The 21,924-nt window shown below is 40.2% G+C and overlaps 1 protein-coding gene across 14 annotated transcripts in view; it reads left to right on the top strand.

Annotated features, from left to right (window-relative positions):
* Positions 1 to 21,924, top strand: part of INPP4A (inositol polyphosphate-4-phosphatase type I A) — a 110,054-nt gene that overhangs the window by 49,255 nt on the left and 38,875 nt on the right. For 12 of the 14 annotated variants that reach the window (XM_065741181.1, XM_065741184.1, XM_065741180.1 and 9 more), the window contains 5 exons: positions 16,150 to 16,222; positions 17,526 to 17,741; positions 18,549 to 18,593; positions 20,047 to 20,165; positions 20,270 to 20,386. In XM_065741181.1, the coding sequence (XP_065597253.1) occupies positions 17,636 to 17,741; positions 18,549 to 18,593; positions 20,047 to 20,165; positions 20,270 to 20,386 (387 nt within the window). In that variant the 5' untranslated portion in view covers positions 16,150 to 16,222; positions 17,526 to 17,635. Of the gene's footprint in view, positions 1 to 16,149; positions 16,223 to 16,813; positions 17,323 to 17,525; positions 17,742 to 18,548; positions 18,594 to 20,046; positions 20,166 to 20,269; positions 20,387 to 21,924 lie in introns of those variants that run through there. The other 2 variants (XM_065741182.1, XM_065741185.1) reach the window with 2 other exon arrangements.

Here is a 21,924-nt window from a genome sequence, read left to right on the forward strand (position 1 = left end):
CTTTCAGATAGTATTTGATGTTGAAAGGGGGAGAAATAGAAAGCAAAACTTCTTGAGTACTGATTGGCATTGTTGGGAGCAGTGGTTATGGAACCTGATGGAAAAGACAGCCACCCAAAGCTTGAGATGGAGTGGGCTCAAGTGACTGTATTTTACCATAAAAGTTTGTTGGCATTTTTTATGCTTTATGGAGAAATGTGCTTGGTGGTACTCCGGATCATCTGCAATTGAGAACTTTGATATCTTGTTATCAAGGGAAGAGATAGCACAGACAAAACTTTTCTTATGATTTCTTCAAGTTATACAGTCTTAAAGCAGCTTGCAACTTCCCTAGTTGGTTTTGTTTAAAAACTGCTTTTTTCCTTCCCCAGAAGCACTAATGAGTACCAGTAATTGCTTTGCATCTTTAACAAGAAATCTTTTATTAGACTAAACAAAATAAGTCTAATAAGTAGAAGCATCACAGAACAGTCTACTCCTAGCTATATCTGTAAGTAGAGATTATACCGTCATATTAGCTTACTGTCATATATGTCACATAGCTTACTGTTTTAGCTCAGAAATCATACTGCACAAAAGGCATTAAATCTTCTGTTCTGAGGTTATTTTTCATGCTAGTGATCAAAAAGGAAAATCTCTGAGTGGGAGCTTAGAAAATTGTTGTTGTGAAGGTGCCTGAAAAACAGAAACACCAGTTAGCACACAGTCATTTTGCTCAGGACCAGGAAGAGCGTCATAGTAGACTGTAAACTATTGGCTCCTGCAGCCTGATTTGTTATCTTGGCCAAATAAAGAGTCCTTTTCTAATATGACAGGTTAGATTGGGAAAATCCATTTAACTAAGGCTGTGCAAACTCTTGTGTTGCTTATGTGAGAGTGACTTGTGGGTGTCACTGGAAAGGAAAATAGAATATACTTTACATACGTTATCTTGGCATCACCATTGCCCACTCCCAGATAGAAAAGGCAGATGAAGCAAAGCAGTTTCATGACGTTTCCTGTTACACTAGTTTAACTGCAAGCAAAGCTGTCCATTTGTGTAGTGGTAATACTAGTTTAAAAACTGAAATGTTAACAGATATATTAATGCTCAGATTGACTGAGCAGTACAGTCAGACTTTATTCTTTCTTATCCCTTCTTGGTCTCTGAAAGCACTGCTCCATTTATAAGACTGGAGTTCATAGTACCACTCATTCTACTTTGATCCGCAGCTAGTGGGGTTTAGGTCATTCAAAAAATTAGAGTTCAGCAGAAGCATGGAGAGCAATGTTTTGGTGGCTTCTTTGTGAATGGAGGTTGCATAATGGAGGTTGTAAAGCAGTCCAATAATTTCACAGACAAGACAATAATGTGATTCTGAGCTCACTGTATGTAGAGTTGTCCCTAAAATCTGGAGTCATTTTTATCGCAGCACCAACTCTCATGTACTGAGCCGCAGGGCTTTTCAGAATGAAGGAGTTAGGAGTGCTCACATTTATTGGATGCATGCCGATACTAATGTTTCTGTATCATCCATAATAGTCTGAATTTATGTAGGAATTTGATACTGTTATTGCTTTACTGTTAAAAGACCTGCTGGGCTCAGGTAAAGTGGCAGTCCCTTATGTTTCAGCCAGAGGTCCTTGGCTTCACTCCTCATAGGCGATGCCAAACTCTACTTTGTTCTTTAATTCACTTTCATTGTTATTAGTAAATAATAATTTTGTTATACCTCACAAAGATCTTATTTGTCATATAGGATTTTAGTTTTTCTTTGCTCGAAAAGATGAGGTTTTTTTTCTTCATAATTGAATTAAAAAGTTGTCGTTAGACTTTCCCTTTTCAGAACTGGAAAATGCCCGAAAAGATTTTACTCACACTTTCCGAATATAGATTTACTTCTAGATTGAGAACAAACGTGGAAAAATTTAGAATGTCAGGTGAATAATTTGTGTAGTTCTTAGCATATGGAAACAATGTAAAATGAAAATAAAAATTACAATCTTGGAAATCAAAGTCATCTGGTTCACATGGTGTTGAAGGTGGTGGTTTTACGCTGTCCATCAACTGTGCAAATTTGTTTATGAAAACTGATTAGGAAAAGCAAACTTAGAGTCAGTAGCTTTAAATTGGCTCATACAAAAGAATTGTTCCACTAGAACATTTTCAGGCAGTTTTCAAATCAGAAGTGGTTGAGAACTATTGATAGAAGAATTTAATAATGTCCCATTTCATTTTGTAATATTACTAGCTGACTTCACTTTTCACAGAAGTTAACCTTTTATTTAGATAGAGAATGTTTGGCTGTTTACAACAGCCAGTCGTTTCCTAATTTTTATTTTAAGTCAAGCAGCAACACGATTAAAAAGTTGTAGTTTTATGATGTGATGCATTGTAATTCACAGTGATATCGCTGCAAGCAGGCAATCATTTTGTGTTTTCAGTGGAAGCAAGTAGATTGTGCTTGGAGCATAGATGTTATCCCAGCAATCAGAAACTGTCCTGACAGTGCAATGTCTAGCTCTCGCTTTTGCATCGTTGATCTTTAAGGACTCTCTAAATGAAGCTGCAGAGATAAGATCTGCATGACTTAAAAAGCTGGTAAATCAATGAAATTAGAGCTTCAAAAATTTATCTCCAGAAAGAAAAGATTTATCTCCAAAAATACAGAAATTCAGCAGCATCTGTTGGTGCAGGAAAAGTGTGAAGAATTACACTGAATTCCACATTTGCTCTTTATACTCAAATCTTTTTATATGGGCAAAGATTACGTGTGCTTATATCTAAAGCCAAGAAGCTCTTGTTGTTGATATAAACAAAACTTTGTAATCTAATCCTGTAATCATCATTTGTCCAGGTTGAGTCATAACAAGAAAATAAATACTTAATAGAGTTGAAACGATTGAATACACACTGTGCCTACCTCTTTTTCCTTTAGTCCGCACCCTTTCCCACCCTGTCTGTATTTCTCAAGACATCTATTATCATACCAGGCCTGTATTTTTCTGCACTGCATCGTCATTTCAGAGTTGTAGAATCATGATGGTACCATGCTAAGATATACAAAAGTAAAAGCAGTCAGTCGCAGACATCTGGTCAATTAGAGTAAGTGTTGTGAGAGCTACATCAAGTTAAAACAAAGTTGCAGGCGGGTCAAGAGCAGTTCAGACAAAGCAAGCATGAGAAGATCACATCCTCAGGCCTTAACAGCCCCCCACAGAGCTAATGGATAATTGCTAGTGCTGGCAGTACACTGTCACTGGGATACATGATGACACCACTCCAAGTTCCAGGGATGAGGTCTGGTAATGCCCAAGCTGTCACATTACTGTGTGGAGGTCAGGGTGTGTGATCAGAGCACTCCTACAGTTCTCCGTCTCCTGAGTCTGGGAGTACAAACCTAGAGGTACCTCACAAATCCCAGCCCTGCTCATTATGTTGTTTTTCTCTGTCTCTTTCGCTGCCTACTCTCACAGGGGATTGGAGTTTTAGTTAACCTTTTGCTTCCTGCCAGTCTTTGTACTCATCTTTTGGTCCTGCTCTTTTTGCCTGAGGGTACTGCCTCTCCAGTCTCATAACCTGTTGCTGAAAGCAGTTTTCATTAGTTGGAGGACTGTGAGGTAGTGTAGCTGAAATACAGATACTAGTGCTCATCTGTGTCAGAAGAGCAAGGCAGGGAACTGTGGGCAGACATGTCATCCCTAGTGTCTTGCCTTGGAGAGCTGTCTGCCAAGCTTGGCAGAATGCTTATGGATTTCTGAGGTGTGGTGGGAGGAACACAGTAATTCTGAGGGACCTGGAGTGAGCAGGAGAAGCTGGAATCACTGTTGCTAGTCTTCAGCATAAAAGAGTGTCATCAGTCGTGAGAGTGACTTATTTATGAACTTAAAGAGAGGTAAACAATTTGGGATGCATCCTTTACATTTCCAGGCTTTTCTGTATTTGTGTGAAGCTTGTCCCAGAAAAAGTGTGATTCTGATAAACTTGGCCTGTAGTAACATCAGTTTTGTAAGGCTTGCTAGTGCTTGGAGAATTGACAAAACAATAACATTTAAGCTCATATTTTCAAGTACTGAATGCTGCAAGAATATTTGCCCTTTGTCCTCACATAATGTTTGTATCTTTTCGTGGCCTTTGCTAGCATCCCTGCTGCAGTTATTTTTTATTTTTTTAAGTAAACTTCTATTTACTGCCTTCTATATCACATCAGTTCTGAAGACTGATCAGTAGCAGTTGCTGAAAACATACCAGACAATGGAGGTTGCAGTTATTTGAAAATTGTCAAAAAAAAATCCGAACAAAAAAAACCCTGGACCCCAGAAATGTGAAATCCATGTAGGAGGCCTAATGTTTCTCTAAATTTTGGTCTGAAATGTTTGTTTGGTCTGTTAGTGGATGGGAGTGAAAGAGAAAAATGCTGTTGCAAAAGAGCAAAAAAGATGTCGTGCAGCACATAGTGCAGCTACACAAGTATTTGCTATCCTCTTTTGTTGAACATACTGCTGTAGTCTGTACTGTGTTGGAATGAGGAGGTGTGTATCTTCTAAGCAATTAAGTTAACTTTTAAATCTTATTTGTTCACAGGTATGTTGTTTTTTAATGATTTTAGTCATTAAAAGGATCTGAGTAGTAGTAATAGTCTTTTCAAACTTTGTCTTTTTTCTTCTAGAAGTTGCATCATGTCTACTGCAAGATATTTATTTTCTATAAATAGAAATAGGCAGGTCATCACACCTCAACAGAGAGTATAGTACTTCAGTGAGGCTGACATTCAAAGCCTCTTGGAAGTTTTCACAACTGGAGGACAATAGCTGAGGTGTGATATTCTAGTAAAAAGCTGCTGCTCTTACATTGGGAGGTTATTTATAATCAAATCCATATAAATATTTCAATGATATTTAGTCTGATTTTTGTAAGGTTATGTGAAGGACAAGCAAACCACTTACAGTTTTTTGGGGGTTTTTTTGTAGGTCACATGCTTTAATCCAGTTTGTGTTACTCGTTTAGGCCTCCCTAGTTCATTAGTCAAATATGGCAGGTTTCAGTATATTTCGAATATTTTTCCAGTATGTTTTAAAAGTTGCCCATGTCTGCCATTACATGCTTTTTCCACACAATTGTTTTTCAGTAGCTCTGCTAGAAGTTATGAATCCATTTAGTAAATGATGGTCATGTCCTGGTGACAACAGTTGAGCTCATGCTTGACATGGACTTTGATTTTTGCAAATGTGGAGGAATGTATCCTCTCATAGAATTGGTATGCAACTTCTTCTGTGTTAAAAATATATAGGCAAATAGGTTGGTCAGCAGATTTAAATATGTTCGTGAATTCTACGAATGATTTCACTGGTCCTTTCTTACATCTTCCTATTTCTTTTTTTCTTACTTTGCTAACTTCTAGTGCTTCCGTTTACTGCTGACAACTCCCACCAACACGATAACTAAAATGAAACTGTTGTTGCTGAAGTATAGAAGTGTTCATTTCTTGGAAATTTCATTTTCAACTTGTTGGGGTTTTCTGAAAATCATCAGTGGTGCCCTTGCCTGTGACCTGGAGCGGGCAGGTGGTGACATTCTGTGACCTCTGAAAATTTGCTTCTGAGTTCAGTAGAAGATGAAACTGTGACTTCCTTTTGTGAAAAGAGAGATGTTTGCAGCTGTTCCTTGCCTACATAGCAGAAAAGCATGGACAAATTACTGTGCCTCAGACCCTGTCACTTCCTTTCACTCTTCCTCTTCTCATTACTCTTGATGAGAATACAGCTGCTGTAATGATGTTGTGAAGGGCAAGGAGGGTGTGTGTTTGGAGGAATAGGGTCATACATCTGCATCGTCTGACCCAGAGCACTGCAGATGTGGATAGTGCTGTCCCATTAGATGTCCCTGAGCCTCCTTCTGTTCCTTCCCCAGCGCCTGTGCTCCTGGATCGTTTTTGAGTATGTAACAGCTGCATCTTGCTCAAGACCAGCTCAGAAATATGTGTTTTTTTGTTTTTTTTTTATGTCAATGTCTGTCTGGCAGCATGGCTGACAAGTGATGAGCTCTTTTGCTCCATGTAATCCCAAGTCCTACAAATTGCTGAGAAGCAGCTCAGTTTTCCACTGTTCTTTGGAGCTGTCCTTCCTTTTGGCTGCCATCTCCTCAGCTCACATCTGCCTTTATCTGGCTTGTGGAGAACCCTGCAGTTTCTCTTAGAGAGTACCTCTGCTTGCTGTAGGCAATAGTCCCCTTCCCAGACTAATACAAGATATACCAGGAGCTTCTTGTTCCATTCTGGAGACCTGAAAGGCGGTAGCTCAGTCAGGAGTCAGATGAGTACAGTAGGGCCCACCGTGTTTTCACTTCTGGCTTGCTTCTCTTGTGTGTTGTTTCTGCTTGTTTTGTTTTGTTTTGTTTTGTTTTGTTTTGTTTTTTAGTTTTGTTATTTTTTAATGGAAAGGAAAGTGCCTGGGAGAGTGGCTGTGCCCTTTTCACGTTGTTTAATCCCACAGCAGACCCTTGCTGTGCTGGGATTTCATCTCAGCTCTGCAGAGCAGAAACTGAGGCAGAAGTTCTGACCACCTTCTCTATGGTTTCTCCTCACATTTTAAGTGAGAAAGCAAACATATTCTTGGGGGTCTTCAGCCAATGGGTTGTTCTGGATGAATTTGAAATCTCTGTCAGTGCCAGCAAATTAGAGGTCTCTGTATGCTGTCTAAATAGATTTTCAAGCAAAGTATGTTAAAAAAAACTGGCAGAACACCAAAGCAGCCATTGCACATGCACCCCTTCCTCTATTATGTCTTGGAGGGTCATCTCACTGCTAACCCACGGGGTGGTGAAAAAGGATTCCTGTCATTGGGACAGCTGTCCCAGCGAGGCGTTGAAGTGAGAACTGTGGTGGGAAGTGCAGACTATTGTTGGAGTGTGTGGAGCTGGATGGTTACATGTTCAAGCTGCCAGCATCCCACCACTTGGAAGGAGAAGTTGTTTACATGACTGCAGAAACAAATCCACGGAAGAGATTTGCAGTCAGCATCTTGGTCTCAACCGCACTGATTTGGGAAGGTTGGGGTAAATAAACAAATCATTTCATCCTTCAGGAAAAATGATTGCAGCACGAAGGAGACAGATACCTGGAAGCAAACAAAATTTATTTCATTAGAAAAGGTATACCAAATTGTTGCCATTAGTCATAGTCTAGGCATGAGCAATATAAGAAAAAAAGGTGTATCAGAAATACATGCACAAACCACAGTTTAAAAGTACAAAACAAATGTTGATGGAGAATTGTGCATCAACAGATCTGTGTTAGTCACATTATTCTCCAGTTTTGCTGTACTGGTAATAACCTTTGTGGAACGTAACTTCCACACAAACATTTATTTCAGATTTTCTAAATACATGATACTGTGTCATTTCCTGAGTTAATTAATTATGTCTTACTGAAAACATGCATGTCAGAGAAATAATTTATAGATTTGCTCGCTGCTGCTGCTATGTGTTTTTAATTTATATGAATTTCAAACGGTGAGCGTAGACATCACAGCATGTCCCAGGAATACTACATAAAAATTAAGGGTGCCTGGGAGATTTTACCTACGTGGCTGTGTCCTTGTGGGTGAAGCACTTTTGTCCATCTGGGAAAAAGTAGTGTTGGGAAAGTGAACTGATGTTTAGTCTGTGACTCCGAAGCACAGTCCTGTTGCACAGTTGAAGCTTGATATAATCCAGTGGTTTCAGAGCAGAATGTCAGATCTGATCACCCACATAGAGAACAATGCTAACAGTAGTTCATCTCATGATTCCCAAGTTGTTTTGACCAGAATAAACTGTTTTCAAGTAGTGCTATATCAGCCTATTTTAAGAGGTTAAATATTATAGGTAGGTGGTTCAGATAGATCCCTAGACTTCGTGTTGCAAGCAAAGTTTGACTAAAACTTCTGCTTGTACATGCAGCTTTTGTGCTTTTATTCCTCTGTGTTTTATATCCCACAGTTTCTCATTGTTACGAACTACTGCTTGGAGCCTGGGAACTTCTTCACAGTGAGGGTGACGGAGCACTGGCACAGGCTGCACAGAGTGGTGGTGGAGTCTCCTTCTCTGGAGATGTTCAAGACCTGTCTGGACACCTACCTGTGCAACCTGGGCTAGGGAGCTGCTTTGGCAGGGGGTTGGACTCCATGATCTCTAGAGGTCTCTTCCAACCCCTACAATTCCGTGGTTCTGTGATTGCCTATATAATGGTGGATATTTCACTGGCACTCATCATGTCAGAGAAGAGAGCTTTCCATCTGTAATCAACAGCAGGAACAAGTCTTCAGCACATATTATGGTGCATCTAGTTAACTTCCACTTCTGATCATAACCTGGTAGGGTTTTGTTGCTTGTTTTTCCATTATTCTTCCCCATTCCTCCACCCTACTCCTGCAGCAGGAAGAACTCAGAGCGGTTATGCTGTTCGTTCTTCCAGTAAGAGCAGTGCTGTTTCTGTAACCCATAACCATTGTGGTTATGATGAAAGACAGCTTTAGAAGCAGAAGACTTTAAGAGGATGTTCAAAGGACCATCAAATTCAGAAGTATGTTTGCAGTCCAAACTCAACAGCAACCTCCTTATTCTCTTGGGTCTGTATGGGTAGGTGATGTGGAGAGAAGTCTTCCCATGTGCAGGAAAACCTTACCGTAACATATCTTCTGTACTTCTAGTAAGGACCATAAAAATTAATTTAGAGATAATATTATCTGTAAGCTGCCACCATTTCTGTTGGCAAAACAGTGGAGGAGGCTGAAAGGGTTGAACTTCAGAATGCTTTGTAGCAAGGTTAATCATTTCTATGTCATTGTGCTGTTCTTAGCATGATAAAAACTCTTTTGCAAAACGAAACAGAGCTGATCTTTTTCTTTTAACTTAGCAAACCTGCATGTTACACTTAATGCTTGCTTTCACGTGTGGGTGTGCATAATTTTGTGCTTAGAGGAGGGAGTACTGAAGAAATAAGTGTTGTGATCATGAGTGAAATTAAAACACTACCTCATTAAGCTAAGAAGAATGCTGGTTGTATTTTAGTTGTGAATATAGATAGATAGTCATAATTTCCAAAAAGAACTTAGTGGCCTAAATTGCACTTTTCTATTAAAAGTATGCAAATATGTTTTAGAGAGAAAATTAGGTTTTTAGATTAATTGAGTTTGTTGAAGCTTCTCATGACTTCACAGTGAACCTTCATAGAAGGTTTAAGAATAAAGAGTGTGAATTAGGTTTGTGCATAAGTAAATGTGAGAGGGTGGAAAGGAAAGCAAAGAGAAAGTGAGCTACTTCCTGCTGCTAAAATGGCATTTTATCTAAATATCACTGAAAGGTCACCTTTCAGGATTTGCATGCTGCACAGATGCATTCCTTGTAACTTTCAGTAGTCAATTTGCTTCTCTTGCAGAGAACATTTTTCCTTTTCTTACTGAGGTCGCGCACTTGATCAGAGTCCTGAGGAGGGCTTCAGGAGGGCACAAGAGACAGTTCAGGGCAAACTTTTTTGTCTATTCTTGGTGATTAAGTTTCTGATCAGTGTGAGAGGGAAAAAATTGAATCATGTGATGAGAGGAACCTAGATTTAAAGGGCAGGTTTAGAGGGAGGACTTCTTTGTAGAGGTGACGGACTAGTGTACCTGCTGAATATGTTCTTGATGGGGAAGTAATTTCAGTGAGAAACAATGGTCTTGTGGATGGTGATACCACTTGCTTCCTTTTACCCTCCCAGGTGGCATGTTTACCACAATGTCCAGGGTCATGGAACTAGCGAAGAGAAGTGAAACTGGTGTTAACCTGTGGATCTGCAGTCAGCACTGAAACAGTTATATTTGGTCACCAGCATCGACTTGTGTTTTTGTAAGGCTGTTCCTTAGAACAAATAAATGAGACATAATTGATTTATGGCTGCATCTATATTAGCAGTTTGTTTCAGATTAGAAGTGCTTTTCTGAAGCGAATCTTCATTGTCTCTCTTGCTGTATTTTTATTAATAACTTGGAGCACATGAATAGTGCTTCTTTTGCCCGAAGCTGTTGGAGGGAGCATGCTGCACATGCTCCAACCACTGGTATGTATTCAGTCTATGCGGCCAAATTAGCACTGGACTGTGGTGCTAAGTCACACCTTGAAATTCTGTGCTGGATATCAGCTTTTGGCACCATAAGTTCATAAGTTCATAAGGTTGGAAAGGACCTATAAGATCATCTAGTCCAACCATCCTCCTATCACTATCTCTACCCAACTACTAAATTAAGTCCTTTAGCACCTCATCTAAACGCTTCTTGAACAGCGCTAGGGATGGTGCCTCAACCACCTCCCTAGGCAGGCCATTCCAGTGCCTGACCACTCTTTCAGAAAAGAAATGCTTCCTGAGGTCTAATCTAAATCTTCCCTGGCGCAACTTGTGGCCATTCCCTCTCGTCCTGTCATTACTTATCAGGGAGAAGAGGCCTACCCCCTCCTCACCACAACCCCCCTTCAGGAAGTGATAGAGTGCAATAAGGTCTCCTCTGAGCCTCCTCTTCTCCAGACTAAACAATCCCAGCTCCCTCAGCCGCTCCTCATAAGACTTGTGCTCCAGGCCCCTCACCAGTTTTGTTGCCCTTCTCTGAACACGCTCCAGGGCCTCAATGTCCTTCTTGTAGTGAGGGGCCCAAAACTGAACACAGTACTCGAGGTGCGGCCGTACCAGAGCTGAGTACAGGGGGATGATCACCTCCCTGCTCCTGCTGGCTACACTATTTCTAATACAGGCCAGGATGCTGTTGGCCTTCTTAGCCACCTGGGCACACTGCCGGCTCATGTTGAGCCGAGCATCAACCAACACCCCCAGGTCCTTTTCCTCTCTACATTCTTCAAGCCATTCTGCCCCAAGCCTATAGCATTGCATGGGGTTATTGTGGCCAAAGTGCAGGACCCGGCACTTGGTCTTATTGAACCTCATCCCATTTTGCTCAGCCCAGCTGTTCAGCCTATCCAAATCCCTCTGAAGGGCCTCCCTACCCTCAGGCAGTTTGACACATCCTCCCAGCTTTGTGTCATCTGCAAACTTACTGAGGGTACACTCAATTCCCTCGTCTAGGTCATCAATAAAGATATTAAACAAGATGGGCCCCAAAACTGACCCTTGGGGGACACCACTCGTAACAGGACGCCAGCTGGACTTAACTCCATTAACCACTACCCTCTGGGCACGGCCCTCCAGCCAGTTCTCCACCCAGAGAAGAGTGAACCTGTCCACACCACGGGCTGCCAGTTTCCTTAGGAGAATACTGTGGGAGACCGTGTCAAAGGCCTTGCTGAAGTCCAGGTAGACTACATCAACAGCCTTTCCCTCATCTACCTGTCTGGTCACCCAGTCACAGAAGGAGATGAGGTTGGACAAGCACGACCTGCCCCTGGTGAACCCGTGCTGGCTGGGTCTGATCCCTTTATTGCCATGCATGTGTCGTGTGATCTCCCTCAATATCATCTGTTCCATAACTTTCCCTGATACCGAGGTCAGGCTGACAGGCCTGTAGTTCCCCGGGTCTTCCTTACGGCCTTTCTTGAAGATGGGAGTCACATCGGCAAGCCTCCAATCTTGTGGGACCTCTCCAGATAACCAGGAATGCTGATAGATGGCAGAAAGTGGCTCGGCAATCACCTCTGCTAGCTCCCTCAGCACCCTTGGGTGGATCCCATCTGGCCCCATGGACTTGTGGGAGTTCAGATGGAGGAGAAGATCTCTGACCGTCTCTGCTTGAATCACAGGGGGTGCATTATGCACCCCGTCCCAGACTTCCAGGTCAGGGCAAGTACCATTTGGATAACTGTCCTGTTTATTAAAGACAGATGTGAAGAAGGCATTGAGAACCTCAGCCTTTTCCTTATCATCTGTGGTTATATTGCCTGCCTCGTTGAGTAAAGGAGGGAAATTTTCCTTAGTTTTTCTCCTGCTGTTAATATATTTGTAAAAGGGTTTCCTGTTCTCCTTTACAGCAGTAGCCAGCCTAATTTCAAGCTGGGCTTTAGCATTTCTAATTTTCTGCCTGCAGATCTTGGCCAGTTCTCTGTAGTCACCCCAAGTAGCCTGACCCATCTTCCAGAGGACATAGACTCTCCTTTTCTCTCGGAGTCTCAACAAAAGATCCCGGTTCATCCACACTGGTCTTTTGCTCCTCCGGCTTGACTTACAGGACTCCGGGACTGCCTGCTCCTGTGCCTTTAAGATTTCCATCTTGAAGAGCATCCAGGCTTCCTGGACCCCTTTACCCTTCAGGAGCAAGTCCCAAGGGACCCTTGCAACAAGTGTCCTGAACAGGTCAAAGTCTGCCCTCTGGAAGTCCAAGGTAATAGTTTTGCTAGTCACCCTCTTGACGGCACCCAGAATAGCAAACTCCACCATTTCATGGTCACTCTGGCCAAGACAATCTCCAACCTTCACATCCCCTACTAGTCCTTCCCTGTTAGTGAAAAGTAGGTCAAGCAAGGCATCTCCCCTGGTAGGCTCTTGCACCAGCTGAGTCAGGAAGCAATCATCCACACATTCTAGAAATCTCAAGGACTGCTTCCTCTGCGCAGTATTGTATTTCCAGCATATATCAGGGAAGTTGAAGTCCCCCATGAGAACGAGTGCTGGCCATCGTGCAACATCTACGAGTTGTTTATAGAACATCTCATCTATTTCTTCATCCTGACTAGGTGGTCTGTAACAGACCCCCACCACGATGTCACTCCTAAGGACTATCCCCCTGATCCTAATCCATAGACACTCTACTTTGTCATTTCCAACCACTAGTTCTTCAACATCAAAACACTCTTTGATATAGAGAGCTATGCCACCACCCTTTCTTCCCTGTCTATCCCTTCTGAAGAGCTTGTAGCCATCAATCCCAGTATTCCAGTCATGGGAGAGGTCCCACCATGTTTCTGTAATAGCTACAAGGTCATAGTTAGCCTGCCTCACAATGGCTTCAAGCTCTTCTTGTTTATTGCCCATGCTGCGTGCATTGGTATAGATGCACTTCAGCTGAGATATCTGCCTCACCCCTTTTTCCAGCACAGCCTCCTTAGGCGCTTTACTGGAGAGCCCTGTTTTATCCCCTTCACCAACTATTTTATCACCAACTGCTTCATTCTGCAGATCCTATCCTTACCAACATAGATGCATTGTGTGTATTGCTCCCATGAGTTTGGCAGGAAGGAAGAATCTGACTTAGGTATCAAGCTTATGGCACTGACTTTTCCTTTTGCTGCGATACATATCAGATTCAGGAGATTCAGTGCTGTTAAATGAGACAGAAGAGCAAAGTGCTTGTGAGACTATAAAAAGTAGCTGTTAATTTGTGTCAGTCTTAAGAGATGTTGCTGGAGCTGTTGACCTTGGGTTGATGTTCTGCTCTTGGGCTACCTAGGCAGCCAGGAATGATAGAATTGGTCCACACCATCACCCTCAGACCCTGAAGCAGAGTCAGTAAACATCCTTGCATCTTCTTTTGAAACAGCTGCTGGAAATGGAATGCTGGAAGATTAGTCATCAGTCAACCTGACACATTTTGTTTCACTGCTAAGGTTTTCTGAGGTTGGGTGTGAAAAAGAAGGAAAAAAGAAATCTGTATAAGTATACTAGAGATGGTGCTATTATTTGTAAAGATAACTAAGTCTGCCATTTCGTCCTTTCCATTAGTTTGTTCTCAATGATATATAGTTCATAAGATGTTACAATTATACCTGGTCATATTGAAGATAAAAATATTTATGTTTCAGGCAATATTAATTTCCACTCTTTTCATCACTCACAATGTTGCTAAAACATTTTCAACCAAAGTACCAGAAACTTTTTAGTAAGATGTTTTCTAAGAATCCAGTTGGCTGGAGGTGCCTTTTCAATGTTTAAAAAATGAAACAACATTTTGTTAAGTGCCCCACAGCTAGTTTTTAACTCCATCTTGGAGATGATGATAATCAGTAGGATTGATCTCCAGGCTTTTTTTTTTTTTTCCAAAGCATTAAGTGATCTATTTAACTTTGTCTGTTAGATTCTTTATCTAAGTGTGGCAGTAACATTTAGTGTTGAACTTCTTCATCTTCTGTTTTGGCACGCCTCTGTACCCTATCAAATGCTATAAACCAAGAGCAATGTTACTGTAGAAGAACGGTCTCAAAGTAGATTTTGAATGTAGCTGAAGTAGCCTTTTTCTCCTGCTTCTTAATGTGTAAGTTGGGAAAATCCCATTTCTTACACTTGTGTGATGAATGAATGTCAAAAAAAAAATAGTAGTTAGGGCAAAAGGAGGCTTCATCTCAGCTGACATGTTTGGTTTCAAGGATAAGGTAAGAGATTTTTTTCAAAAAAGGAGCAGATAGAGCCCCTTGCCAGAACAATTTTAGCAACGAGAATATTAGCTTGTACTTGTGCAAATCACTCATCAAGGGATGATTTTCCTTCCCAGAGATGATTATCACTTACGTTTGACACCTCTCAAGCAGTCAGACCAAATGTTTGAAAGTATTCAGCCTATGGAACGGTGGGGCCTTTGCAACTGAGCAGAGTAGCATTTGCATCCCACTACCAATAGTTAGAACTGAAGGTAGCAGGCCAGAAGATCTTTTCTTCTGGTCATGTGGATTTGTGGAAAAATTAGAGACCAAGTAAATATTCATATGACAGTGAGGAGGCTTTGATAAAAGCCTTTTCTGCACAGTGGAAGTAACAGTTTCTGGAACTGGAGTCAACAACTGCTTTTCGTACATCTTTTGAAGCTGAAATTGAAAACTGTGCTTGCAGCAAGTGTAAAGCAAAACAACACATGCTATCAGCATCTCTGATTTGCAGCATCAGTGAGGGCAAAGTCAAAGGCTATGTAAAGATGTGTTATGCCATGTTTAAGATGGGATTTGCCTGGATGTGATGGCTGAATGACATCACCCTTCGATGGAGTCTTGCAGACTCCAGAGAGTGGTATCTATCCTAGGTATCATCTCAGGAAATTGTCATCTATGTTTGTGATACCTTTAATTTGGAAGGAATCTTGCCTTCATGATTTATGTCAAGAACATGGTCATGAAGTTGTAACAATTGATTATAATTCAAGAGTGCCTATTTGGATCTGTCAGCCCATACAGCAACTGGAAGTCATCTATGCTTGGGCTAGCTCAACAGTGGGAGTCATTCAATTTACCCAGGTGCATTATCAGGCCTAAACAAGTCATCTGAATCTTTTTAAAGTGAGAGTGAGGGCTATCTTTGTGTTGTGATTTATCCCACCTACCCTGGAAAATGGTGAATCATTCTCTAGAAGTGCGTATGTGTCATCATTGACTAAGCACAGAACCTGGGCAATGAGGTGAGATCAAATACCCGCCTCCTACACAGATTAAGTTAGGTGAGATAAAACCCTTTCCATAAGTGCTCTTAAGCAATCTTGGGTTACTGATATGGCTGGCAATGAAATCCAAATCTCAAACCGGACTCCCCCGTCTCTTTTGTTGTGATATGCCATACATACAAGTCTCCATAAAACAAACATCCTATGAATGTAGATGTACTTGAATTAGATTATACTAGTTGGAAATGCAAATCTTCAGTTAGCCTGCAGTATATATTTGTAATTCAGTTTTCCTGTATGCTGATAGCTAGCTTTCATAGAAGCCTACCTCACATTGTAACTTCACTCAATGGGAAAGCATACCTACATCCTGGTCTTTTGAATTTCCATGTTTTTAACTACTTTGCATGATCTGTCTTCATTATGCTGGAAATTTGGAAAAGCAAATGTAATAACAAGTGCTATGTCATTCTCAACATATCACATACATTCCTTTTCCTTACTAGTACCAGACTATACTGTAAATATTTCAACTTATGTTTCTTATAGCCATTTAGTCCACCCTCTGAATCTGGCCTGAAGTCTGTCCTTTTCTAGCATAAGCTCTTATTTATTTGTCTTCCTGCTCTTGCTGGTTATTATTATGACTGTGCTGCATCAGATTCAACAGAGGATGATGCTCTTCCATGTTTGCCAGTATTGTTGTTCATAGTTTTTAGTAAACTTTAATATATGAGCTAGTAATCTCTAAGTAAGAACTGGAATATTTAGTTGATGGTAATTTTGTGTTGGCAGTGATTTACACTGTGTAGAATATTTTTTATTCATACTGATTATTTTGTTCATTTTTAGGTGTGGACTTAATCGATGTTATGATATGCGGAATCCACCCACGCATGAGGAAAAGAGTCCTCTTGTAAGTATGGTCAGTATAAGCTATTGCTGTTAAGAACTATCCTTAGGTGATAAATCAATAATGCGACTGAAAGGAATAGTTGAGGACTTAGACTTGGAAAAGTGTTACGCTCAATAAGATTTAGATGGAAATCATTTCAAGAAAGAAATTTTTTGCCTCCTTTTCTAACTTCTCAAAGATTGAGCCTTTTTAAGGATGTCATGAACTATAGAGATGCTGGCTAAAAAGATAGACTCTTGTACCTAACTGCTGTTTTACCAGTAGCTATGAGAACATGGTAATTAATCTCTAATAAGGTGTTTAAAGGATTTGGGGGAAGGGGCTGTGGTGTCCTGCCTGAATCTCTGCCAGCATGTTTTATAGCTATCATTTCATTAGGCACTTAGGTTTAATAAACTTAGAAACCATTAAATATCAAATTACTTAAAGAATGAATCAAAGAAGCCCTATTGCTGAAAGAAGGAGAAAAAAAAATAGGAAAATAAAAGGACTTTGAAACTGGCAAGGAGCTCTGATGGAAGTTTTGTTTGACCAGATCTTAGGACATTCAGTGCTAAACTAGAATGGCTCTCTCACTATTTTACTACTTTACCATGAAAACATTGAAAGAAAAAAAAATTAAAAAGAAAACCACAACTTTTTTACTCTGGGTGATCAAACAGTGGAACAACCAAGTTATCCAGAGAGGTTGTGGTATCCCCCAGAACACTGCAGAAAAGAACGGATGGTCATCCTCTTTTGCTTTTTCTTTATATCACCATCACAGAATTTCAGCCTCACTCTGTCCAGGAAGGTTTTATTTATAGTTTTCACTATCTCTCTCTCATGGCAGTAGGGCCTAGAAAAAGGCAGTTTGCTAACACTAACAACATTTCCTGCCCTTTTGTTCCATGTTGTGTCAAGGCATTGTCCCTTTGTCCTAATCCCTTGTCCTAACTCTGCAGACAGGGGCCCCATCTGATGAATTTACTTGTGCCCCTCAGGGATTATAAAAACCAGGAAACTTCGTTAAGGATGATTTAATAACTTAGACAAAGGAGAAGAGCAGCTGGGCTGTGAATGAGTCTCTCAACCCCCATTCTCTGACAGAGGAGCCTTTCTTACAAGTGGTACAGTCTTCAACAGTTTGCAATAAAATGCTCCAGATATATGATTTATACACATTGAGTTGTAGAGCATTGGGTCTGCCTTGAGCACTTTGTTTGGATGGCTTGAAGCAATTTTATAGTAGTAAGTTTGCAGTTTTAAAAAGAGCAGTAACTGACAGTAGGCTAAAATCCCAGTGTATGGTTTTGCTCTCCTTATTGCTTAGGGTGGTAATGTTAGAGGAATAGCAGTTGGAGACAACCTGCTGCACTCTCCTACTCCATAAAACAAACATCAGTAAAGCCAAGCAGCAAGAAAAGGCTTCTTCATGACAAAATGACAGCAAGAGAACACAGTCCCCGCCATGGTGCAAAATCCCGCACTGTGCAACGGGCCTCCACTATTGATGTCACCTCAGACATGCTAGGCCTTTCTCTAGCAGGTAAGTACTTTCATATCAGTTATTGTTTATTGCCCTTTCAGAGTCTACCTTCTAAAAACGTTACTGGTTTTTTTAGTTTCCGTTGCTAGAAGATTTAGATGTGTCTGGAGTGAACAGGAAAAAGGAATTGTATGAAAAATATAGTCTTAAAATTGCCATTTTTAAAGCAGGCAAAATACTAAAATTGAATACAGAAGGGAAAAGAACGGATTTTACATAATTATGTTTATCACTGGAAAATAAGAGATGGGGGAAAAAACAAAAGAATGTCAAGGTTATCTGGGAAGACTCTTTGCAACCTCCTAGCTTGACACTGTATAAAATTTTCAAGAGAGTTCAGGAAACTGAAATTTATCTCAGTGTTTTATGTTGAGTAAATTAGCACTGTAATCCCTTGGGACTTTATTTGATTAATGAGAGAGGCAGGTATTTTGCAGCTTCTCCACGTTCACTGATCTCTGAGGAGATGTATCTGATTTAATAGTTTGGAGCTAATAGTGGCTCAGACACTAAATGTTTTTAATCCTTTTGTTTTCCACTGATATTTGGTATGTTGTGTTCTCATGTTCCATACAATCTTGTGTGGTTTTGCATATTTTAGTCATTGTCTGAACGTGTTTTGTTGAATTAGGTAATCTCAAGTATTTCAAACCATTTTAAGAACCAATATATAAAATATTCATGACTGATTAAATGAAAAAGGTTAACATTTTCTATCAAATTTAATTTCTTCTTCTGTAACTAATTTCAGGGATGGATTCAAAGCAGTACTTCACTAATCTTGTATTAATTTTTTCTGGTTTATAGGGAATATTCAGGATCCAGATGAGCCAATTTTAGAGTTCAGTTTAGGTGAGTTTAGTGTTTTTTTAATGATTACTTAGAATTATGCTGATTTTGATTATATGTGCTGTTGATTATATTTGGATTTGTTTATATTTTAATTTTTTTATTTTGAAATACCTTTCATGTAGTGAAGATGGAACCTTTGATTAGTTTGATTTTGTGATGTTTTTAGAAATCTGTAGTTAAAACGTCCATCCCATAAAATTTTCAATCTTTACTATGCTAATGTTATTTTTAAATGAACGTTTCGTTTTCATGAAAATACTGTGAAGCTGTCCTCTGTCTCATTATATATTAACAGTTTAGGTTTTCAAGCAAACTGAATATTTGGTGGAAATACCATTTTAAGACAGAGTATTTTCCAAAAGTTTCCAGCTATTACAAGTACCTGCTTTCCTGTGGTCTTTGCTGTGAAGTGATAATGTGAGATTCAGCAGTGACCTAATTTCAGGGATGCTTAAATAAGGCCAAGAAACTTGTGCGTTGACTCACCTCACTTGAAGAATAAGTGAGAAACGTTCTCCTCATTAAAATTCTGTCCACGTTTTTAACTGCAGCATGATTTTTGTGGCCTAATTGAGTTTGGATGTTTGGAAGTTTCTGCCCTTACCTATGTGTTTGAAATGAAAAATTAAAAAGAAAAAAAGCTTCTTGGATGTGTAATTGTTATGAATAATGATCTTAACTAGAATAACTCAGAACTGAATAAGAAATTTTAAATATTTTCAGATAAATTAAAACATACACAGAGCTTCAAGGCTGTTCAGTGTACATTTAAGCATTTTTCTTTCCAAGGTAAACTCAAAATTAACTTGCGCATTTAGCTGAAGCAGAGCCAAACCAGCTGTATCCAAATAGATAGAGTTTTGCTCTGAATTTCAGTGTGGTTGTGTAGAGTTTGCTCACTGGAAGTTTTGGTAGTTGTTTCCTACTCACTGTAGTCCCTTCCCAGCAATTAAAATCGCAGTATCGTGTTAGAGGAGATAGGTTACTGTTCTTTTGCAGTTGCAAGCTAGCTCTCTGCAAAGTAGTGCTACTTGATCAACATTCAAGGACTCCTTTTGGTTCTCCATGGCAAAATACCATTTGGGAATGGGCTTAATGGAGCGTAACTTCAGATCAAATGCAGCCGTGCTCATGATATTCCCAGTGGATTCCAGATCTGCATGTAGATTGTTCTAATGAGCTCTGCCAGAGGGATGGATAGGCAGGTGTTAGAGGAGAACAACTTTCAATTAAAATTGTACAGCTTGGAGTGAGATTGATCTGATTGTATGTTTACTGTTTGCTTGCACAAAGGTGAGTGATGTCTGCCTTTATAGCGTATTGGTAGACTGAATACTGGGCCCTTTGTGGCTTTATTGCTCAGAGTCCATTACATGCTTTAAAAATGTAAAGTCTTACAGCAGTGTGAAAATGACTGTGGATCTAAATGTGTTTTTCTGTTACATACTTAAAGCTTGCAGTGAGCTGCTAACACCATCACTAGATCGGAAACCAAATAGTTTTGTAGCGGTGAGTGTAACTACACCTCCTCAGGCATTCTGGACAAAGCATGCACAGACAGAAATTATTGAGGTAAGAGGTCAGGTATTAAATTTAAAATTGAAGCTATCACAAGAAGCATTTCCTCCTAACAAATACCACCTTGCATTATTTTCTTCCCTTTTTTATGATTACAGGGAACAAATAATCCTATCTTCTTAAGCAGCATTGCCTTTTTCCAAGACTCTCTTATCAATCAAATGACACAAATCAAACTCTCAGTGTACGATGTCAAAGATAGATCTCAGGGAACAGTAAGTATTCTTCATTCTGTTGCTTCCTCAGTCAGTGCTGAGCATGCAAATGAAAAGCAATGAAATAAAATTAGTGATTTTTTTTGGCAGAAAGAAGGAGGTAGCACTACTGATCCTAGAGAAAATAAGATGGGTAGGGGAAGAGGAGTAAATACTACAGGATGGACTTGACAGAGTGGGGAACGTTGCTATGAGGACTGCTCCAATTTTATCCTATTTTATTATGTTGGCCCACGATGTCAGAGGTGGATGTAGGTGGTATGACAGTGGAGGCTGAACTTTCCCAACAATATTCCTTTATGTTTTGTTGCTGTGCAACAGATGGCAGCAGAGGGGCTGTCAGACACAATGGTGTCTGACACTGAAGTTTGTCCGAAGCAAAGGTATGTCATTGAATTCCTCCATGTGGAAAAAATGGCAACCATTGATGTTTGACACTTGGTGAGTGCTGATAGAGACTACACAGTGGATGTGAGCACAGTGGGGCAGTGGGTGGTATGTTTCAGCAGTGTCAATGGTGACAGTAAATCACTTCTGCTAGTGTGAGTTTTTATGAGCACAGCATGCAGGCTGTTATTCATTGCTGGTGAAAATGCATAGCTAATGGCAGTAACTCTGTTGGAAGAGAGTATTTTGAGAATTTGCTCTATCAAATAGTACTATTGTGCTCTTTGTATCTGTTGTAGTTTCCATGGAAATAAATAAGAGGCATCACTTTCAGAGCAACCTATGTGATTTTCTCATATAAGGCTTTTCTGCAGCAAGATTGCCCTTAACTTAATCATAGTCTTTTCTTCTGGAAGATGGCAAGGCAGATAACAGGAGTAAAAAAAGTTTCTGGGGAAGAATGTTTTTGCATTGCTCTTAGTAATTCCCATACCCTTCTCTCTTAGTCATTTTGTTCAGAGGTAATATTTGCTGCCTTACAGAAAAAAAAAAATATCTAAGTGCCAGCTCTCCCTTCTGACTGGTTGGGTCAGTGGGCATTTCAGGTTACTTATGCTAAGGCAGTTGCTCAGAATAGTAGTTTAGGCCCAATGTTCTTGCTTTCTCATGATTTCTCCGAAGCAGCAGGGCTGTCCTCTGTATTATTCTTCATGGGGAGGATCTGAGGGAAAAAAAAATAGCTGCTGAAGAGGCAGTTCTTTGCGAGGAGCTAAGTTTGAGTCAAGGAGGGACTATGAAGTGCTGACCTAGTCAGTCTGAGTTCCTTTCAGTCACTGCTTTCCTCGTTCCTGTATCACAGTGCTTAAACTTGTATTTTTTGAAGTGCTTTCTCATAAATCTTAAGGAAAGAAAAGGGCTTATTGTCCACAGGCAGAAAAATGATTTCTAATAAATTACTAAACTTTTTACATTTCAAAGGTTTTAAATTAGCTATATATGGCCATTATGTAATCAGATTTTTGTCTTCGTACTTCCGTAGAATGGTAGGATGTTTTGGGTTAAAAGGGTCCTCACAGCCCACCCAGCCCCAACCCCTGCTGTGGGCAGGGCTGCCCCCCACCAGCTCAGGCTACCAGAGCCCCATCCAACCT

This window comes from Cyrtonyx montezumae, unplaced genomic scaffold (assembly GCF_038088225.1).
Source record: "Cyrtonyx montezumae isolate F1298 unplaced genomic scaffold, pur_monq_1.0 scaffold_3, whole genome shotgun sequence".
Lineage (NCBI taxonomy): Eukaryota > Metazoa > Chordata > Aves > Galliformes > Odontophoridae > Cyrtonyx > Cyrtonyx montezumae.